The 23,605-nt window shown below is 40.4% G+C and overlaps 1 protein-coding gene across 1 annotated transcript in view; it reads left to right on the forward strand.

Annotated features, from left to right (window-relative positions):
- Positions 1–4,174: 4,174 nt before the first annotated feature.
- Positions 4,175–23,605, forward strand: part of GLRX (glutaredoxin) — a 380,777-nt gene continuing 361,346 nt past the window's right edge. The window contains exon 1 of the mRNA XM_044064125.1: positions 4,175–4,497. Within this exon, the coding sequence (XP_043920060.1) occupies positions 4,294–4,497 (204 nt within the window). The 5' untranslated portion in view covers positions 4,175–4,293. The remainder of the gene's footprint in view (positions 4,498–23,605) is intronic.

Genomic DNA, 23,605 nt, shown 5'->3' on the forward strand with positions numbered 1-23,605 from the left:
TTTCATTTGAAAAGTAAATATGCATACAGCAATAATCTTGCACAGTAAATTTAAAATAAAATTTCTAAACAGAAAAAACATACTGTAAACACTTTCTAGCAGCTAAACTGGACACTATTTTAACTGAATATATATTGCGCCCTGTCAATAATATTTAAGATCAACATAGGATCTGCAGAGTCCTTACAAGCAATATAATACAATCTAAGCTCTGCTAGCTCCTTGTGTATTCTTTAGAAGCAAAGCGGAGATTTACTGAATCATCAGTCTCACCTTCTTTGAATACGTCCCAGGAAGGAATTCATGTCAATCAGTTTTTAATTCTGGAAGATACTTTCTCATTCCTGCAGTTACATACCTCTGAGAAGGAGTCAGTAACAAGGTATTATCTTTTGAACTAGAGTCACACATTCAAGGACCATCAGACTTCAAGCACCGAAGGTGTTTGCACAGTAGAGATAGCTTCAATTTCAAATTGTGGTCCATCCCCAAAGTACCAAATATGTAGTCTGTTTTATATATAATTTTACAAACTTTTTTTTAAATATATATCTACTGAAAATGCAAGTAGGGTGCAACTAATTTTAAAGAATTGTTCACATTTTTTTAATTCTATACAGCTTTAGAATAGCTTACTGCACGTCTACACTTCCCTTCTGAAAAAAAAAACATGTATATTTTCCCTAGCTTATTACAGTTTTTTCACATTCTTTAAACATAATTGAAACAGACAGTCAGAACATTGCTGGCTTATAAAATGTGGTTTAATTTTCTCTATACTAATCACCTAGAAGGAAAACTTATCTGTTTAGTTATAAATATCACAACCGGTATATGTTTTACACATGCAGGATTAACACCCATGCATGGCATACTATTATACCTGCTGCACAGGATTTTTTGCCTAAAAGAACATCCTCCCTTTTATCTTGACATACAACTTTCACCCACAGTATAATGTAAATGCTAAATTACACACCCACAATACTGAACACAAGTAGCAGGAACACACTGCAACATTGAAATGTTTTCTATATCTTTAATCCTGTCAAATGACCCAGCAGTTACATGTCAATGTCTTCAGTGCTGGAAACATTAGAAGGTCAAGGCTCTTCCCCCTCATTAGCATTTTTTAATAATGACAATGCAGTACATCATGGGGAGATACTGCACTTCTAAGGTGCTATCTGTTAAATAAGACATTAAACAGTTTTCATACCTTTCCAAGTCAGTGTCAGTGCAAGTGTATGTTAGTGACCTCATGGCACTTATCAGAAGAAAAACAGAAGAGTTTCCCCTGCCATCATGTCCAAATTTCTTCTGTTCAGGATACATTCCATCTCTGGTCTGGATAAGGGATGCAAGCTTTAGTCAGTGGGATCTACCCAGTCAACAAATGTAAATAATTATTAAGTTGTTAGATATATCTTCTTATTACAAGCAATGTTGCTGGAAGATGAAAAGGACCATAAATGCAGTAATAGGAAAGGGCTATACACAAAGCTGATCCACTTTCTTTGCAGATGGCTGCTTAGCAGGGAAACTGACCAGAATATATAGGATCCTAGTATTATGTTGTACACAGTTCTACTGTTATAAAATATTACTAATACTTCACTTAAAAAAAAAAAAAACTTGTGGGGGGGGGGTGCATGTGCCATAAGCTGAATGGGGTAAATAAAGTAATAATTGCCTGATGCTCCCTTTCATATTCATATGCAGTGTTGCAGGAATATAAAAAAAATGAGATGTAAATATAGTAATACCTACATTATACAATGACCCCCCCCCATTAATATTGCAAAACGTGCACGCTGATTGGTCAGCGTGCACGTTGTAAATCAGACTTATACTAATGGAAAAGGTCCAGTCGCCTGGACTTTTTCCATTAGTATAAGTCTTTTTTTACAGCAATGGAGAACGCAAGATCTCCGTTGCTTTTTAGACACTGTCTCGCTATGTTAAAGAAGTTTAACATAGCGAGACAGCTTTAAAAAAGTAATGGAGATCTTCCTTTCTCCAAGGCTTTTTTTAAAGCTGTCTCGCTATGTTAAACTCCTTTAACATAGCGAGACACTTTGTAAAAAGCAACGGAGATCTTGCTTTCTCCATTGCTTCCACCCACAGCTCTGATGTACTGCATAAGCATACGCATGTGCAGTACATCAGAACTGCCGCAGAATACCAGACAGCTGCGGAAGGGCAGCAAGGAGACATTATACAATGCCATTATTTAAGAAAAGTAAGTATTTTTTTCTTAAATAATGTCATTGTATAATAGCAATAACCCACTTCTGGGTGTGGGTAATGCTGGATTTACCTACGGTTGTCTTTGTTTGGCCACTCGGGCTTCGCCCTCATGACCAAACCACACCAACCATGGGGAAATCCAGAATTACCCACATCTAGGCGTGGGTTATTGCTATATTATACAATGACCCCCCCATTAATATTCCAAAACGTGCACGCTGATTGGTCAGCGTGCATGGTGTAAATCAGACTTATGTTGTGACTTTCGGCTTTTTCCTGGTTAGGGGTCACCACAGTGGAACTCTGGTCCGCTAATGATTGGCAGTTGATTTTTACGTACCGAGTTGCCAGCCCTGATGCACAAGCTTCAACAAAGGAATGCCCATTCACGCATGTCTCCACGCAGTAGATGTGCTAGCTAAGAATCGAACCGGACAGCGTCTTACTGTGAGGCGACAATGCTACCACAGCACCACCACCGCGGACGTGTAAATCAGACTTTTACTAATGGAAAAAGGTCCGGTCGCCCGGACTTTTTCCATTAGTATGTCTTTTTTTACAGCAACAGAGAACGCAAGATCTCTGTTGTTTTTTAGACACTGTCTCCCTATGTTAAATATTTATTTATTTATTTATTTTACATTTGTTAACCAGGATAGTCCAGCTGGATATATGTCCATTTTCAGTGGAGGCCTGGGGAGAAAAGCTCCAAAGAGACAATTAAACAGAACATACAGACAAACTTGGGTACATATTTCACCTAGATCCTTTAAGGTATCTAGTTAATGACACTTATAGGTATAAATTGCAGACACTTACAGATTAAAGTTACAGACAGATACATATTTCAACTAGATACAGTAGGGTATCTGGTTATTGACACATATAGGTATAGGCTGCAGACACTAGATGGATACAGTTGCAATAGTCAATTACATTGTTAATAGTAACATTGTTATATGAATATTATCATAACTTTGATATGGTACATGTTTATATGCAAGTAACAGATATGACTCTAGTTTAGAACAATAGTTACCATAGTACTGAAGTGGTGCAGATATTAGACATTAGTTAAAGGAGTTTAACATAGCGAGACAGCTTTAAAAAAAGTTCTTCCTTTCTCCATTGCTTTTTTTTAAAGCTGTCTCGCTATGTTAAATAGGTTTAACATAGTGAGGCAGCTTTAAAAAAAGCAACAGAGATTCTGTCTTGCTATGTTAAACTTCTTTAACATAGCGAGACACTTCGTAAAAAGCAACGGAGATCTTGCTTTCTCCGTTTCTTCCACCCACAGCTCTGATGTAGTGCATAAGCATACGCATGCGCAGTACTTCAGAACTGCCGCAGAATACCAGGCAGCTGCGGAAGGGCATCAAGGAGACATTATACAATGCCATTATTTAAGAAAAGTATTTACCCACGGTTGTCTTTGTTTTGCCACTCAGGCTTCACCCTCCTGACCAAACCACACCAACCGTGGGTAAATCCAGCATTACCCACACCCAGGCGTGGGTTATTGCTATATTAATCAATTAACATAAACAAAGATGGGGCACTATTTAGCATGTTAACTGCATATATCTTATCAATGGAGCTGAATGTGGTGTTTTATGCAGCTCTGATTGCAACTATAAAATGTACCTATCTCACCTTTAAAAAAGTGAGTACATGTATGTCAGTGCACGGGTGTGTGCCTTCGGTAGAAACAGTCTAATCAGGCATTTTTCTTATTCTCTGTTTCACCCAGTAATTACTTATTTCTTCTATTGCTAACATCTTCTATTTATTTTTGCTGATAGATTTGTTGAAAAAGCAGTGATATCAAACACTAAAGAGTAGGTTTACTGTCTAAGAGCATACTGTTCTAGCCCCCCATTTCCAGGAGCACTCTTTAGGGCGGTTCAAATGGGAAAATCCCCGCCCACAATCAATAGAAGGCTGTTAGGCATGGTCAAGTTGTAGGAGGGTAGGGTATGTAGTAGTCAACAGTAGCTGCAGCAGGAGCCGGTTAGAGACAAAAACGGAGAAAGAGGCAACAATATGGCCGAGTTTGTAAATGCCAAAATCAAGGGAGATAAAGTTGTTGTTTTCTCCAAGCCCACTTGTCCTTACTGTCAGATGGCTGTTGAAACTCTTAAGCAATACTCGTTTAAACCAGGATGCCTGGATATTATAGATATCAGCTCCCTAAGCGATATGAGCGGCATACAGGATTGTTTGCAACAGCTGACGGGAGCTCGGACTGTGAGTACTGGTGTTTTTCTGTGCATATGTGTGTTTGCTACTGCTTTGCGTTTACTCACCTCTGGTTTAAATTATATGCGTTTTGCCTCCACTAGTAAACGTCTATAAAATGACCCGTTCTGAGCAGTAAGATTACTGAAAGGACCCCCAAATTGTGAGGGACTTGTAAAAACAAAGTGCACTCCTAGTTTAACTTGTGTCTGCATGAAATGGGCTTGCCTGCTTTTCTTGGTTACTCAGGTCAGCAGTAGAACCTCATATACTGACTGTGACGTTGTAGTGAGTGTGGCTGGTGATATTAAAGTGTCATGTAGCATGATGATCCTTTCGGAGATTCAGCTACTGGAATACATTAATGTTTGTATCCTATTTAAGAGTAGAGGCGATAACGGTGTGCGACTCGGAAGTCACCAGACCTGAGATCATATATCCGATGCCATTCATGCATTTCACCTGTCTGTACCGCGTTGAAGGACCTGAGATCATATATCCGATGCCATTCATGCATTTCACCTGTCTGTACCGCGTTGAAGGACCTGAGATCATATATCCAGATATCCGATGCCATTCATGCATTTCACCTGTCTGTACCGCGTTGAAGGACCTGAGATCATATATCCAGATATCCGATGCCATTCATGCATTTCACCTGTCTGTACCGCGTTGAAGGACCTGAGATCATATATCCAGATATCCGATGCCATTCATGCATTTCACCTGTCTGTACCGCGTTGAAGGACCTGAGATCATATATCCAGATATCCGATGCCAGTCGTGCATTTCACCTGTCTGTACCGCGTTGAAGAAGGTTCGAAAAAGTCAATAATGTAGTCTTGTAAGTTCGTATTCCACGCTGTTTCACGGAGGAACTGAGTGTCCGTCACACGTTCACTGCTGAAATTTAAACTAATGGTTAAGTTCCATCCCCAAAATGAGGAACACCAGCCTTCATAATGTGGAACAAGTGCTTTCTAACCACGTCACCTAGGAAAGTCATAGGATGGTTAAATATGCTGTTTTACTTTTAGGACTTTTAATGAGTTAACATGATTCATTTCTATCTGCCATGGGTATCCATCCCCAAAAATGAGGAACACCATCCTTCATAATGTGGAACAAATAGGCAAAATCTGGAGCACATACTCACTGCTTTCTAACCGTTTCAACTAGGAAGGTCATAGGATGGTTAATATGCTGTTTTACTTGGAGATCTTTTATGAGTTAACATGATTCATGTCTGTTTTTCATAGGTTAGTACTAAGCTAACTGCCCTTGTGAGCCATTTTAAGCCTAGCCAATTATCCCTTGTGAGATTCAAAACCTATACCTTGTGTTTGGAAGGCAAATATCTTAACCATTAGACCACCCTCCCATCCCATCATGGGTATCGGTTAGAATATTCCTAACACAGAATGGGGCTTTGTATTAGTGAAGTACCTCGCAGGATGCGCAGTAGCAAGTCCTACCCAAAACATGCCTTCTCACAGAGATTTCCAGACGGCGCGGTTAAACTACTGAATATTCATGTGTGTGCCAGCATGGATATTAATATACGCTGTGCGGTACAACCATCATCGATTGAAAACGGCCTTAACAACTGTTACCGGTAAATACCGTTAATAATCTGCCCAGCGGTGGCACAGTACAAATGTTACAAGTCCTACATAAACAAATACAATTACAAAGATATAGAAACAACACTTGTGAGTTGTGACTGTGGTGCGCGCAGTACAATTTTTGCAAACTCATGCGTCACATTTCCAAAATTAATTTTTTAGTTAAGTACCTCGCAGGATGCAGACTGGGGCAGGGCAAAGATAATATGCAGGGACAAAAAGATGTGAGGAAAATATCCTTAACATCTTCCACTCCTTGCTAATGACTTTACTGTCCCTGTAGAACTATGCATCAAAGACTGTTGATGTGGCCATTGGCAATGCTTTCTTGCTGTACTCCTATAAGTTCAATAATTCCAAGGCCCTTTCTTTTCTGATTCTGCCAATCCTTTCTAACCATATGACATTTTACTTTCAGGCACAGATTACTGGATATTTGTGTTGGAACTTGTGTTGAAGCAGGGATGGTGGTTGTTGTCTTTTCGGCTTTTAGGGGTCGCCGCAGCAGAACTCTGTTCCGCTAATGATTGGCAGTCTATTTTTATGGTGCCGAGTTGCCAACCCGATGCCCAACCTTCAACAAAGGCACGCCTATTCACGCATGTCTTTGAGGCCACTTGACTGCGGGGAGGACATGCAGACTCCACACAGAAGGCACTCCAGCCGAGAATCGAACAGGAAAACCTCTTGCTGTGAGGCAACAACACTACCGCTGTACCACCGCAGCTTAGTGAACCATGTACAGCGCACAATATGTGTCCCACACTCCAATCAGAAATGCTCCATTCTGACCCAACAGAAGCGCAAGCATTTCAACCCAGCAAAAAAATATACAGCGCACACGAAGCCCAGCACACCCTGCCAAACGCCCCAGAAGAACATCGAGCCTCCCCCGAAACCATGCACATACCAGTCCACAACACAATCTAACCCGAAACCATGCACATACCAGTCCACAACACAATCTAAACCCCAAGATACAATGATGCAGCTATAAAACACAATGATGCAGCTATAAAACACAAAAACTATCAAAAACACACCCCACCCACATCCAAGGTACGAGCTATGCACATGTCACTATCTGCTCAAGAACAAAAACTGAAGACAGCAAATATACAATATTTATGTGACTCTCTGGCAAAGCCCATTCAACTCTAACAATCAACACACGTACTAGGTCTTCTTGGCTTTTCCCGTGTAGGGGTCGCCACAAGACACATACTAGGTAGCAGTTGCTATCCAATATGTGCCTCCCACTCACATCAGGAACACTCCACAGGAACACTCCACCCCAACCCAACAGAAGCATGAACTCCTCAACCCCGTGGCCCCCATACACAGCTATACAGTGCATACAGAGCCCAATGGTCCTGCCACACACCTCAAAAGGGCATTGATCCTCCCAAGAATCCATGCACATACACATCTGCAATGAAAGAACAAACCAGAAGGTGCAGTAGTGCACCCATACACCACTGATACTAAAAAATACATAGGGAAAATACATCACTGGGTCAAAGCAAAACTCACCACTGCCTCAACCCAACAAGCTCAGCCAAAACACAACAGACCCAAAACAACACCTCTCTGTAAGCCAAAACCCCAAGGCTCAACCTCGCAACCCCAACAAAAACCACATCGAGCACACTGAGCCCAAAGCATCCTACTGAACACCACAGTTGGCAATCGATCCCAATTCCCCACTCAAATCCATGCACATAGCATCAGCAGCAAAGAAAGGCCACAGTGTGCAAGAGCACATCTGCACACATTCCGCTCCAAAACCAATGAAAAATATAAAACTGAGTTAAAGCAGCGCCAAGTACCACTCCGACCCATCATGCTCACCTGAGAACCAGAGCAATGCAACGGTCTCGAACCGACACCACCATACAAAGCAGGGATGGTAATGTCACAAACTTATGTGGTGCTCATTTGTGTAAAGAGGACACTTACATTTTTCTAAGTTCCGGTGTGGAGTAAAGTAGGAAAAAACTTAACCTTCCAAAGGCAAATTTGAAAAAATATGTAAGGAAATGAGCATACAGGAGTGGCATTGCACTAGTGCAGAAGATCAGATCTGAGTTACTGAAGTAAAATAAATTTGTATGAAGTAACTCTGCCAAAAGTTGTTATGCAACAGTGGAAATTTTGTATCTGCACAGTGGAGAATTGGGCTTTGTACTAGAACATTACCCCACTGTGATTTTTGTGCAGGAGTGGGTGTGGCCTGCATGATTGACAGGGTAAGCCCGTGTGAGGTTGCATGCAAAATACGGCTGAGTGACAAGCCACGCAGATTATCCAGCGACCTGTTGAATATTCATTTTGAATATTCCATCTGTGACCATTTTGTTGCTGCCCCCCCCCCCCCAAATTTTTAATCTGATGTTGTAAATCTTTATCTGTTGCTTACTGTTAGGACGTTTTCCCAGCTCGCGCAAGCCAAAAACTCAGCTAAGAACCTACCCACAATGCCTCTCTCCTAGGTACTCCAGATCTTGTTTGCTGCATTCCTAGTCAGACGTGTTGGCCATCTCTCTCAAAGCCAATTAGTATTTTGTTGTTTTTATGACTGTTTTTCTTTGAATTTCAAATTTTTTAATTGTTAGTCTTTTATCACTGTCTTCTATTTCCTACCCTTTTTCTTGGTAATTTTATTATTTTTTTTTTTTTTAACTCTTGACTGTCCCTCTCCCCTGCCTTTGACAGGCCCCTTTTACTAGTGGTGTTCCTTAACATAACTCCACTGGTATTTCTTTCTTAGATTTTTCTACAGGATAGCATTGTTTTCCTTACCGTGTGAGTGTGGACGTAAGATGCCTAACTCGGATACACATGTTTGTTGTGTCTACTGTTTGGGCATGGATCATTTGAAAGCTGATTGTGACATTTGTGCTGGTTTTACTAATCGGACGCTGGTTTTACTAATCGGACACTAGCAGAACGTAAGAATAAACTTCTTTTAAAAGGATTACTCGAGGCACCTTTCAGGGGAGGCTCGGGTCGGAGGTCTCACCCCCTCCTAAGACCAAAAAAATATAAGGAAAAAAACAGAGTTACTCAGTTCCTGCATCTCTGTCAGTTACGGAACTGAGTCGGCTCTGTGCTTCACCAGCACCTTGGCGCAGTCCTTGTTGGCACCAGGATCTATATCCTCTCCCTTGGTGCCGACCATGGTATTCACTCCTATCTCTGTTCCAAACACAGCACCACTGACTTCGGTGCCATCTTTGGTTCCTGCATTGGCTCTGATGACTGTTCATGCCTCTGCTCCATCCCTGTCCATGGTGCCAACAGCTTCTTCGGCTCCATGGGCTCCAATGACTGCATATGCCTTGGCACCATCCCCGGCCATGGTGCCAACAGTTACTTCAACTCCATCTGCTCCCAAATTCAATTAACCTGACAAGAACAAGATATTCTCCTACTTATGACCCTTTCTTGGGGCAGAGGTTTAGCCTCTTTCTAGAAAGGCCTGGTTCCCCTTCTGTAGCCTGTTTTAGATCCACTAGGAGTTTTTCTGAGCTAGACCTAGTGCGTGTTGTGGACCAGCTTCTGGTAGCTAGGGGGTTGCCCATTCCAGCTAGACCTTCTGTCCCTCCTGGCTCAGTCTTTTATCTCCTCTTCTCCTGCTTATCCTCCCACAGCACCCGTTTCAGTACATACTGTCTCAGCTCAGACAGCAGTGGCTCCCCTGTCGGCACCAAACACCCTTGCAGCATTGGCTACGATGGAGCTGATGCTTTCTTGGAGTGGTGCTTGGACGGTCTGTACCTTGGTACCTAACCCAGCTCCTATTTTCTCGCTGGCACCGTCTTTTCTCTCCACTGTTCCGATGGCTTCCAGTTCTCTTGTAACCCCTCAACTGGAAGTGGGCTCAGATGCGCCTGCTGTACAGGTGATGGATTGGACCCTTCACTCCGAAGGCTCACAACCAGCCCCTAGGACACCAGTGTCCCCTGCGAAGGGAACCCCCTTCTCTGGAGTCCTCCTCAGAAGATCCCACTGGAGAGCCACCCTGGAAGAAACAGTGCAAGAGGAAGTACCTTGACTCCCCGGAGGAATCTATCACAGAAGACACTGATTGTGATAAAGGGGAAGGGTCCCTTTGTTCTCCCCCAGATGACGTTTCATTCGGAGACATTCTCGAAAGCCTCAAACAATGGGGGGGGGATGGAAGTCCTCTAACCCTTCTTCTGAGGAATCTGTGTTTCTGCAGGCCTTTCATGCCCAGCCATCTACTTCCTGGGTGACCCCACCAGCAGATCTTGTTAAACTAATTGTACAGCATGCCTGGAAGGCCATGGACAATGTAGAACCTGTCCCCCAGAGGCTGGACAAAATTTTATCTACACCTGAAAACCAGCCCCACTGGTCCAAGCAGCTGACAGTTTATTCTATGGTCGTGGCGGTGGCCACCAAGAGGAAACTGGTAGAAGATAATTCCTGTCCATTCTCCAAACAGGGAGTCCCAGACCATGGACAGACTAGGGAAGTGGACCTATGCTTCAGCGACCTTCGCCATTCAGTCGCTGAATTATTTGGCACACCTTACTCACCTTCAAAGAGATCCAATTTCTAAAATGTCTTCCTCTTTGGGGGTACTGCCTGATGAGGTGTGTGACACTGTCACCTTGCAACTAGCTACCATTGAATCCATCTCTAACTCCTCGATGCGTTTTATATCTCACACCGCCGAGGGGGCAGTTCGAGCTGCCTCATCTGGTGTTGTCATGCGACGTAATGCTTGGATGCGATTGTGTGATTTCACAGACCCCTTTAAATCTTCCTTCGTTAATGCTCCTGTCGATGAGTCTGCACTTTTTGGACCCAAGGTACGTGGTGACGCACTTGCACATAGTGAGAAAGATGGAAAGACCTTGTCTGCTGTGGGCATACGCTTTTCAAACCCCCATAGGCCCTACTCCAGGAACCAGAAGGGGGGAAGACGTGGTTAAAGAAATCCCAGGGATCCTTTCGTGACACTCGTGGTGAACAGTCCCCCTGGGGCAGAGGGGGCAACTCGTATAGAAGACACCCCTTTTGGGGTAGAGGGCTCTGCATAACCAGGGAGCCAGAGATTCTTTCTCCAGCAGACCCTACCAGCGCCCCTGAGCAGCTGCCAGATTGCTTTCGTCTGGAAGCAGTCTGGGGTCGTTTCTCTCTGCATCTACCAGCTTGGCATCTTATTACTACCAGTGTTTGGGTGCAGAGAGTATCCAGAGGCTACCAAATGCCTTTTGACCTAACTCCCAGATCTGTCAAACAAATCCCCGATGTAACGCCCAATTAAAGGGAATTAGCAGCCTTAGAAATAGAAAAACTGCTAAGAAAGAGTCATCCAACCAGTCCTACCAGGACAGACAGGATCCTGGTTTTATTCAAGGATCTTTTTAGTGCCAAAAAAGACAGGGGACTGGAGACCAATCTTGGATCTCAATCTACTGAACAAATTTATCAAACCTCAAAAAATTCCGGATGGTCACAGTACAGTTTTTTCCTTCCTAGGGAGGGACAATTGGATGTGTTCTATAGACCTACAGAATGTGTACTAACACACAAAGATGGATCACTGCTCCCGGAGGTTTCTCCGCTTCCAGTTGGGAGCCAATCATTACCAGTTTAGGGCACTGCCATTTGGTCTCTCAACAGCCCCCCCCCCAGTGTTCACCAAATGTATGGCAGTTGTAGCCCATTTTCGACTACAAGGATTCCTGGTGTTTCCCTATCTAGACGAATGGCTCCTTACCGCTCTGACCAGGAATCTTCTAGTCCGCAGCCTCTCTTACACTCTATCTCGTTCTCCACTTGGGGATTACAATCAACAAAGACAAATCTCAGATTTCTCCAACGAAGACACTGGAATTTATTTGAGTGGTCATCAACACAACACCACATCCTGTCAAACTTCTCTTCCCCCCCTCACATGCTTTTGAAAGTAAGACACCAAATTAAAGACCTTCTTCCTCACACGTTTGTACCAGCATGTCTTGTACTGCAACTCTTGGGCTCAATAGCAGATGCCATTACTTTGGTACCACTGGCGAGACTGCACATGAGAATCCTGCAGTGGCTCCTTTCTGCACAATGGTCATTGTTAACCCACCCATTCAACCATATGATATGCCTTACAAACCGTTGCTAGGAGAAAATGCTATGGTGGATGGAGCCGGAGCCACACCAGAATCTTTGGTGTCGACTGTTCTGTCTTCCCCAACCCACGGCCACGGTGTCCATGGATGCTTCACTATTAGGGTGGGGGAGGCATTTCCAGGGAAAGACTGTCCAAGGCACCTGGACCCCCTCGAAGCCAACTTACACATAAATGTCCTGAAACTGAGGCAGTCGTCTTAGCGTTGCAAGCGTTCCATGCATCTCTGTCTTTGGGGACCATTGCATTTCAGTCAGACAACATGTCAGTTGTTTGGTATATCAACAAGCAAGGCGGAACCAGATCTTGCCCCCTGTGTCGGGAAGCCATGAGGATTTGGCACTGGGCGATACCTTCCAATCACTTTCTTATAGCAACGCACATTCCCAGGAGTTCCAGCCTTACTGTGGACAATCTGAGCAGGAACATCCTGATGCCTCACGAATGCTCCCTAAATCCTGTAATGGCAGCTCGGATCTTCCAACATTGGGGCAAGCCTTGTTGCAACCTGTTTGCTTCCCCCTCCTGATTTTGAATCATTTTGGGCAAGGTAGTGTTGTATAAAGTAATATGTGATACACACACAAAAAATGTGCATGTGTGCATTTATGCATTTTTACGTATGTACAGCACTTGCATGATGTCACATGGAAAAACTTTTTGCTGATGCGTTCTGTTTGTTTCTAAAAAAACACACTAGGAGTTTATTCCTTTGTGCAGTTAATGAATGAAACATTGAACGAGAGCCATTCAATTGTATCAATATGCAAGAGGTACAACCAATGTATGTATAGATTTCAGTCTGACATCACATGCCTGTCGGTCATCGGCAGTTTCCACATCTGTTTCCCGTGTCAGTCATTATGGACATGCCCACTTCTGCACAGAACTACACCTGAGGAACTACTCTAATACAAAGCCCACAATGTGTCAGACTCTTTCAATGTGGAACATGCTCTTTTTAGAGCCCAAATGAGGTGGTACACTTGAAGTATGGTTATGGTAAATAATACTGAAACATGTTAAATTCATTAACCTTTTAATAAGCATAAGAACTTGTGCTAACCATCCTGTAAGCTATTCCAGCTGGAGTTATGTCTTCCACATTCGGCTCTTTTGCTCCCTATTTTCAGAGGTAGGGTTCCACAATTTGGATATGGAAGACATACCCCTCAAGTGCCATGATTTTCACTGACATCCCCAATACTGGCTTACAATTTTGCACTTTCCCTCCTAAAGCCATTAATTTTGGGGAGAAAATGTGGTGGGATACACTTAAAATTACTAATGGTAACTAGATTTATAGACTTATTTTACTTCATAACATGCAATTTAATTAATATTTTCTTATTCTGTCAACTTCTCAAGTTAGTAGTAATGTTTTAAAATATCTCCGATGGTCTTTGGTTATTCCAGGATTTGTCCTTCATTCTGGAAGTAAGAGGCTTAAAACTCTGAGGGAGGGTTAAGAGCTATGTCAGATCTGTGAACCTAATTCACATGACTGAAAACTCAAAATACTGAATTTCATTTGACCAAGACCACAATACCTAATTTTCAAAATACTGAAAACTCGTGAGTCTTGTACTGAAAGCTTACAACACTGAATTTCAAAGTACTGAATTTTAAGCCATAGAACCCCAATTACTAACTCTTTCCAAAACTTAAAAACTACTTGCTTATTCTCTTAACAGAAACCAAGCGATATAAAACCAAAGTAGGTGGAGGGCTGCACCCCCCACACACCCCTCAAAATATGTACTAATTCCAGATCGCACTACTTTGGGGGAAAGAGCATATAACTTTTACTTACATTACAGTACTGTGCACACTGCCACTACTACCGGGCGTGCACAAAACATCCTTCATATTGCTTTAGATACTTCCCATAAAAATGTAGAGACCCACATTTAGAAACACTACAATACTACTTTCTATGCTGCTTATCGGTATTTTGACAGTCAACACTTTAAGTTGCAGTGTTTTTATCACAAGCAAGTCGCAGGTGAAGGGAAATGCACGTCACTTCTATGGGTTAAACATTTTTTTTTTTTTTAATTTGCCATTGTAAACTTTAAGTATAATTAGACTCATTTGGGTATTGTGGTCTGTCAAATGAAATTCAGTATTTCGAGTTTTCGTCATGTGAAGTAGATCCCAGATCTGTCTAATGGATTTTGTAAACATGCGAAAGCACTAAGATATTTTGATACTGTAAGAATCACATTTTAAATTGTTTTATGACTTTTCTGGTTTATAATGATGAGTGGTACAATTTTGCCTGTTCATGTCACTGGCATACCTCAGTTTTTCTTCAAAATGGGGAAAAGCAACCAAAACTAAAAATGAAAGGGTAGACCAATAATCAAGACAAGGTGTAGCAGCATGTTTTCTGCACATCTCAACTTTTTGGGGTTTTACAGTAGCTTTTCACTTTTCTGCTCGTAAAACTTTTTGTTTTCCTGATGAGAGAACTACTACCATTTGATGTTGGACCGATTTCCCTTATTTTAAAAACAGAACTATCACCATTGTAATACCCAGTCTTCCTTAAGTTTAAATGTGGCGCACTACCTCTCACAATGTGGAACAGATGGGCAGAATGTGAGACACTAAGCACTTAACTATGTTATGTAACTCTTCTCTCATAACTTGCATGAGGCTGCTTTGATGAATTAGTGTGATTTAATGTTTGCTATGGATAACAGTTAAATTCTTTACAATGAATGGATGTCAGACAATTTCAATGTACAGCAGTGTGGAACATGGAATCACTGCTGCAGTAGTCTTAGCTATATGGATTATATATCCTGCATTGGACATGTTGGCCATCTTCCAAAGCTTAAGAAAACCTTCCATATGATCAAACTGTTGACAGCTATGCTAGAGTAGTAGAAAATCAACCGTCTACGTGAAGCCAAGACTGCCACCTGAGAACAGCACATTTTTAGAGCTCAGCAGTATCTAACCTATTTATACTGGGAAATTCTTGTTTTCAAGTCAAGAATTTTAGCTAATTCTTTAAATTATATCTATGGATATATCAAAGTTCATGAAGATTTGTTAATATTTTCCAGTCAAACTGTCTTGGGGAACTTTCACAAAAATAAAATGAGAGCTTCCATATTCTCACATTCACACTCCTCTCTGAAAAGACTTGCCAGTGGCCATTTATCCAGCTAAGACCTTTCTTTGAAAATAGATGGATTCCAGGAAAATATAGACCATTATAAGAGAAAATAGTGTCAAACTGGTATATTAAAGGACATGATTCAACAACAACAAATAAAAATCTCTAATATAGAAATAACGCTTTCACATGTGGATGAAAAACTAAGAGGAACAAATACAAACAGAATTTCTGCTCTAACAAAATACTTGGTTATACAAAGTAAACTTAGAGAATAGAGAAGTTGCAATATTAGAATCTTTAGCCTGCCAAAGAGAACCAAAGGAGAAAATTCCTTAATCTACAACAAAGGGCTTTTCTGTGGCATAGAAGGGCACATCGTAATTGGTATGACATTATTCTAGTTCTCCCTTTTCACGATATTTAAAAAAATAAAATTCAAATAAAAATCTTTCATTTAATTACAAAGAACTTATCCTAAAAACAGCTTGAGCAAATGCACTCTTAAATATGATCAACATATATTGTAAGATTTGACAATTATTATTCTACTAAAAAGTTGATATAAGGAAAAAATACTGGCCTCTAGTAAAGTTCTGCAAATAACATCGAAGCTCAAATAATTTTTCCAGCAAATGTGTGTGTGTGTGTGTGTGTGTGTGTGTGTGTCTCGAAAATATAGTTTCTCTTCCCAAGGACATTGATTGGACAGCTACCATTTTGAACAGATCTCCTGACAAATCCAAATGATTAATTTTTAAAAAGAAAAAGTAGAAAATCAACTAACCACTTGATTCTGTATCAAAAATGTCAAGGAACTCTCATATCAAATGAATTAATAGTTGTTTTATTTAGTTCTGCTTTAATTTATTTAACATGCTTACTGTGGAAGCTTAAAACAACCACAATTCATCTTAAATATTTTTCTATTTTTCTCTCTTTCACTGCCCATAGAATCTTCATCTCAATATATAACAGGTAATCCAATTTTTGTAGTTAATTATTTTTACTTCTGTTAAAATTCTTGTGTATCTGTTACTTTGCTTACACTTCTTGTTTTTAAGGAGCAAGTGTTTAAGTGATTCTGCAATATCATTCATGTTTTGAGTAGCTTTGTAAAACATTCTTCTAATTTGGGATACTAACTGCTGCCTTGCTCTGTATTCACTGAGTCTGTGTTCAGCCATTGAACGGATAAATCGCCGAACGACATTGCATCGAAAATGCCATTCAGCAAAACTCCTCACCCCACACTAATTTATGTATATCAACTCTGAGATTGCCCTACAGTGGGGAAAGGGCACATTTCCTGATCTCTACCATAATGGGATCTTACTCAAATGGCTTGATGAACAGCATGTTTGAGACATGCCGTGCAATGCTTTTTCCATTTGATGGCTGAACATGGACCCCGTATTCCCTTATAGTAATTATTTGCTATTCCCAGGGAAGGGGAGAGGGAAAGAGGAAGGAAATGGAAAGTAAGTGATTTTTTTTTTTTTTTTTTATCATTAACTGGATATTTTTTCCATTTTGAAAAACTATGCTTGTGAAAAACTCATCTGACGTGAAACACAAATGTAAATGTTTTATTAGTAACAGCTGTTTTTGTCTTTAGCAAGGGGGGTGATTTTTAACAGCTGTTGACTGGATACGGAGGCATTAGCTGTTTTTTATCTCATCTTTTCCTGTTTGACACTTAACATTGAGCTTTAAGGGGGAAGACATCTATGCTTAGACAGCTTAGACAACAATCGCTTGAGTAGCTGACTCTGCATTTTCTATGCTTAGCAAGAGTAACTATAAATTACAGAAAATCCACCTTTTATATAACCTTATTTTGTGACAGTTGTCCATGGGCTAAGAAGTACCACTTGGGGAGGGGGGGATACCAGATTAGTTCATGTTAATAAACAAAAAGAAAATCCAGTCCTTGGCCACTAGGTCAAGGGTGATATTGAAAACAATTTACAATATAAAATTTAAATAAATATGTAATGGTTGTCAAGGTCCGGCAGGAGCATACTTAATCCTATTTTTAGGTAACTAGATAATTCTTCCAGTCCATTAAGAAAAAAAAAGACTTGTTGTGATTTTGCAGGTCCTTAAAGTGGTCTTGGAGTTTTGAAGTGTCTAAGATGTGGTTGCACAGATCCCAGTAGAATTGAATGGCCCATGCATTTTTTATGTTTAGGTCCTAAACTATAGTGCTGTTTGCAGTGTGTCTCACCGAAATGATCATTAGTCACCTGCTATATTTATTTGACTTTCCTACCTTGGCATTCTGCCCCAGCATTATGCAGAAGAGCCATTTATTTTCTAGGAAATGAGTTTTGTCACAAACATTTCACACTGTGGCAACCAGTTTATGCATTTGTCATACCACATGTGACTTGTTCACAATGCTTTTGAATGGTAGATAATATTAGCAAAAAAGTGAATCTTGCAAATTTTCAACCATGTCTGTCTGTATGATAGGGGGAAAGGAGGTAAAGTTTAGATTCAATAGGTACCTTTAAATGTCATTGATACAGTAACAAGGAAAGCCTGCTTTGAAAGTCATTTGAGAGTTCTCCTGAAAAGCAGAAGAGAATAATCTATGTTGTAGTGTCCACTCATAATAAGGAAAAGTGAAAATTATTTGTGTGGGAAAACACTTTATGAAATTATCAGGTTTGGAGGAATGGCATTTGTAATTACAGTAGGTAATTGAGCATGAAAGGAAACTATTACACCTCTCCTTATTAGATGGGGACATTCATCCTAACCCAGGACCAGGGCAAAAACAAGCACCGAACTACAAATTCATGTTCCCGCTACCCCAAATATCCCATCTAAATCTCCCAACTCACTCTATATCAATATAATAATCAATATTCGCAGCATAAATAATAAAATTGCCCACCTCCATGCTCTCCTGGATGTTCATTCCTTTGTTATACTTTAACAGAAACATGGCTAAAACCCACTACACAAGATGTTGAAACTATTCCATCTGGGTACAGCATTTTGAGACAAGACTGCAAAGTAAAAAAAAGGAGGGGGTGTTGCTATCTTCTGTAAAGAAGGGCTACAAATATCTATACTAGATCTTCATTCTTCTGAGAACAATGCAGAAATCATTAGCACCAAACTTCAACTTAATCCCAGCAAATCCCTAAAGGTAATATGTATCTATTTGCCCCCTGGTAACATCACCACCACTCTGGAAGGTATCCTTGCTGAACTATCCACAAAAATTCCCCAAGAGACAATAATTCTTGGAGACTTTAATTTAGACTGGAAGGACTGCTCTACTGAATCACCAACCTCCCATATTAAATGGCTTCTCACAAACAATTTAACTCTCCAACCAGAATTAATAAACCCAGTAACAAAGACTCCATCCTAGACTGGATTCTAATAATCACCAACAACTCTAATGTCGGGACCCTCCCCAACGATGTAAGTGACCATTCTCACTTACATAATCTGGCAAAGGTCGAGCTCACACAACCCAACCATATATAAAACAATAAGAAGCAACAGAAACTTTAACCCCAATAACTTCCAAGCTGCACTAAAAGAATGTGATTGGTCACCTTTAAAATACCTCCCACTTGACGAAGCAACAAACTACTTTAACTCAAAATTCTTAACAATCCTTAACCACCATGCACCAAAGCGTTCCATCCAAATTAAATCTAAACCTGCCACATGGCTTACAAAGAAAATCAGGCAGAAAATTCAACAGAGAAATCCAGTTTGGGCACTATGGAGAACAACCAAAATCCCCGTAAACCAACAACAATTCAGGCAAAAAAGAAACGCGACTAAGAAAGCTGTACTCTAAGATAAAAAAAAAACTTTTACTTCCACCTCCAACAGAGCAACCAAAATAATCCACAAAAGTTCTGGGCTAGCATAAACAGACTACTTCAACCAGGCCAATCCTCAACACCACCCCCTATAGGATCAAATTCCGACAATCCAAAGCTAACTGCTAATGCTTTTAATACCTTCTTCACTGAGACCATCCAAACACTTGCTAATCAACTAACAGCTGATAGCTCTGCCCTTACAACTAATACTACTAACTCTCTCCCAACTCTAAAACCTGCAACCTGTCCCAACTTCCTTCATCTGCAACCTCTTTAAACTAAAACCTACTATCCCCTCAGCTGACCGGCAGCCAAAGTCCTAGCTTATCCTGTATCATTGCTGATAAATAGAACCATACAAGAAAGCACTATTCCCACCATCTGGAAAATCTCCTACATTATCCCCCTACACAAGGGAGGAAACTGCAGAGAATATTCTAACTATTGTTCCATAGCTCTACTTTCCCAATTAGCTAAAATAATGGAAAAGTGCATCCACACAGTTACTAGACCACCTACTCCAGAACAATTTACTGGCCAAATCTCAACATGGCTTCAGGCCTTTCCACAGTACAGTAACTGCACTCTTATCCTTCACTGACAGCATCAATAAAAACCGTAATAACAATCTTCTCTCTTCAGCACTTTTCATCGACCTTTCAAAAGCATTCGACATTGTCAATCACCACTTACTTCTCAATATTCTAAAATCCTTCTCCCTGGACACACAGACTATAAAATGTTTCCAGTCCTACCTTGATAATAGACAGCAGTCAGTGCTATGGGATAATAGCCTCTCATCCCATCTCCCAGTTACCCTAGGTGTTCCTCAGGGCTCTATATTGGGCCCCTCCTTTTCTCAATATTTATCAATGACCTCAACCTAGCTATTCCTTTAACTGTGTGCAATACGCAGATGATCTGACAATCTGCTCGGCTAAATCTCAATCCCAACTACAGACTCTAACTCGGACTTCTTCTTTCGGCTTTTCCTGGTTAGGGGTCGCCACAGCGGATCACCTGTTCACTCATGATTGGCAGTGGAATTTTATGGTGTCGAGTTGCCAGCCTGGCACCCAACCTTCCACAGAAGGCACACACACACACACACACACACACACACACACACACACACACACCTAGGGCCAATTTAGAGTGTCCAATCCACCTACAGCATGTCTTTGGGATGTGGGAGGAAACCCATGTGACCACAGGGAGGACATGCAGACTCCGCACAGAAGGCACCCCAGCTGAGAATCGAACCAGAGAACCTCTTACTGTGAGGTGGCAACACTAACCGCTGCACCACTGTGGCCACCCATAGACTCTCTAATTCGGACAATGTTCAATAAAACAGAAAACTGGTTTCTACAACACTGCCTCCTCTTGAACCCCCCAAAAACCAAACTCCTCCTCTTCACTCCTACCTGTAAATCACTCCCATTAACTTTTCAGTCTTATCCAATAATGGTACACTCATATCTCTGATTCGACAACTAAACTTCTAGGGGTAACCATTGATAACATGAACTTTGAAACCCATATCAACAATACCATAAACACTGTCAACAGGAAACTAGGCTCCCTCTATAGGATAAACCCCTTTCTCTACCCACTAGCCAGAACCACTATTGCCTATTCCCACACTTTATGCTTCTTCCATATATACTAACTTGTCAAAAATAACCTTAACAAGCTAGCCAACACTTACAGTAGCATTGCCAGATTTGCTACTGCTTCCTCCTTTAGGACCCATCACTGTCATAATCTGAAACAATTAAGCTGGTTAGAGCTTCTGAATCAGATTCACTTTAAACAACTCTCCATTGTGCACAAAACCCTTTTCCAACCTTCCAATACCCCAATACTTGCTAGTCTCATTACCCAATATAAGAACCTTTCAACTTTACGCTCATCTAATAAACTACTTGTATCAACATGTAAATCTAATAACATGGCAGGAGATGCTCTGTTCTCAAATGCAGTTGGAAAGTATTGGAACCAACTCCCCCATGAACTTACATCACTGTCTTCATTTACACTTTTTAAACACAATCTGAAACTCTATCTTAAAACCCATTGGTTATGTCCCTGTACAAATCCAGACTAATCTCGTACTATATCCTAAATACCCTCTATCTGTGTCTTTTTAGATCAAGGCCTATCCTTGGTAAAAACATATATTATCCTAATAGGCATTTTAAATTATTTCTAGTTAAATTCTTCTGCATATAATTTTAAACCATCCTACCTAAGGCAGGCAACAAGTATTGTTTAAACTGTGAGCATTGCTGAACTTTGAAGTATGCATTTGTTACTTTCTAGTTACTAATGAAGTCTTGTACATGAAGTCTAAAATATCTTATCTAATGCTTGTAACATGTTTTTTGTATAAACTGTGAAGATTCCTGAACTGTTTAAAATTTGTAGTATTTAACTGTATAACAACTAGTACCTGTATGTTAGTAGTCTAGTAATCTCTTGGAGCTTATCTCCCCGGGACTCTACTGAAAATGGACATAAATCCAGTTAGACTATCCCGGTCAACAAATGTAAAATACAAATAAATAAGTTGAGAAAAGGTTGAGGGAAAGCTAAGTATGTTAGTAAAACGTAGATGAGGCAGAAGATGAGAAAGTTTAGTAAAAGCCGTGCAACTTAAGGATTTAAACTCTCTCCTTGCCACAATCCATGCATCTCTTGCACTGCAGTTTTATACCACATTATATACAGAAAACATTCCTGGAGCTATTAAAAATGAGCAAAAGCACTATGCAAGGGTCCGCTATATACACCACAAAATCATGGTGCATATCTGTATCATCTGGCCTGTGAAGCAGCAACACACATCTATTGTAAAAAAAGAACACAGCTCTGGATAAAGTGCCTCTTGCAAGTAGAACAACAAATCCCAATCAATAAAACTTCAGAGGTATACCACGACTATCGGAACCGACCGCATATCAAAAAATGTTCATTAGAACTGAAAACAAAATATAGAGGCCAGTAAGCGCTTTCATGTTTCACTGAATGCTTCTTCAGACTTTTGAAAATAACTGCTTCACTTTCAAGTTAATAAACAGATATAAATCTAAACCAGTAAGAAAAGCCTTTCTATTGCATAATTAATGCACTAAGTACAAAACAAACAAGCTAGATTGAATTAAAACAGATGAATAAATACATAAAAATACAGTTCATAAATAGTGTGACATAAACTGGGCACTAGATGGACTTTCCCTTTAAATTTAATATAGAACAAATTTGGTATAAAGCAAATTCATACACATTATGCTAATAAAAACAATGTCATCATAATGTCTTAAAATACTAATCTAACTGACTCAAAAATACTCGGTACATTTGAAATCATTTTTTTCTGTTGTACTCTGAAGCAATCCATGGGTAAGGGGTGTATCTTTTAGGAAGGGTTTCAACGAAACCCTATCATTAAGGCCGTGTGTTCTGTCTACTTGTAACCTAAGAATCCATTGAGCCACTTGTTTTTCATTATGATTCCTGACATCTCCTAATCTAGTTTTACATATTAATTCTATGACAGTGAACTGAAATTTATGTGTAGAGTCATTATGTATTACATGTTTGGCCATCGCACATCTACATCAGCTTTAGGGTAGTCTCTGCATGGAGTATGCTTTCTGAAGGAGATGGTGAACATTGTTAGGTGCTAATATGGTAATCTACCACCCACTTCCCACCTTCCTGCCCCCATGTGCAGTCATGTCTGGTTTGGATATTCCAAAAACATAAAGCCTCCTCTTTGAAGCCCTCTGTTATGATTTTTGAGGCCACTACTATGATTTTTAATATTCAAAGGTTGAGAGGTATAGAATACACAGAATGAGGCTGTACTGTAATTTCAATATCCTTTGTATTTGTTAAAGGGGTATGAACCGGTAGATTTAAATCTTTTTCGGTGTGACATGTGAGCTATGTTCCTGCAATGTGACAGATTTACACAAGATGCAAGCAAAGGTTATGAGACTCTGCTAATCAAGATGGGTTTTATAGAAGCTATGTTTATCCCATGAATATGTACACCCACATAAAAGTTTAACTTCAGCAGGCTTTGGCATTCACTACCTCCATTAGCCATGACATGCTTTGTATTTAATATGGAATAGGAAGAAAGTGGCTCTAACATCTTGGGTGAGGTAGGCTGACAGCTGTTGTGAGTTTTTATTACAGTAGATTAATGGCTGTGTGAGTATCTGGGGGAGTCATGATTGATAGGATGCTGCACAGTTGGCAGGCATGCTGGTGTAGAGTAAATTGATACTGTGTGCAAGAGAAAATTAAGCAAAGTGTAATAGCATCACTCATT

The sequence above is a fragment of the Protopterus annectens genome, chromosome 2.part2 (genome assembly GCF_019279795.1).
Source record: "Protopterus annectens isolate FY-2018-M chromosome 2.part2, PAN1.0, whole genome shotgun sequence".
Classification (NCBI taxonomy): Eukaryota; Metazoa; Chordata; order Ceratodontiformes; family Protopteridae; genus Protopterus; species Protopterus annectens.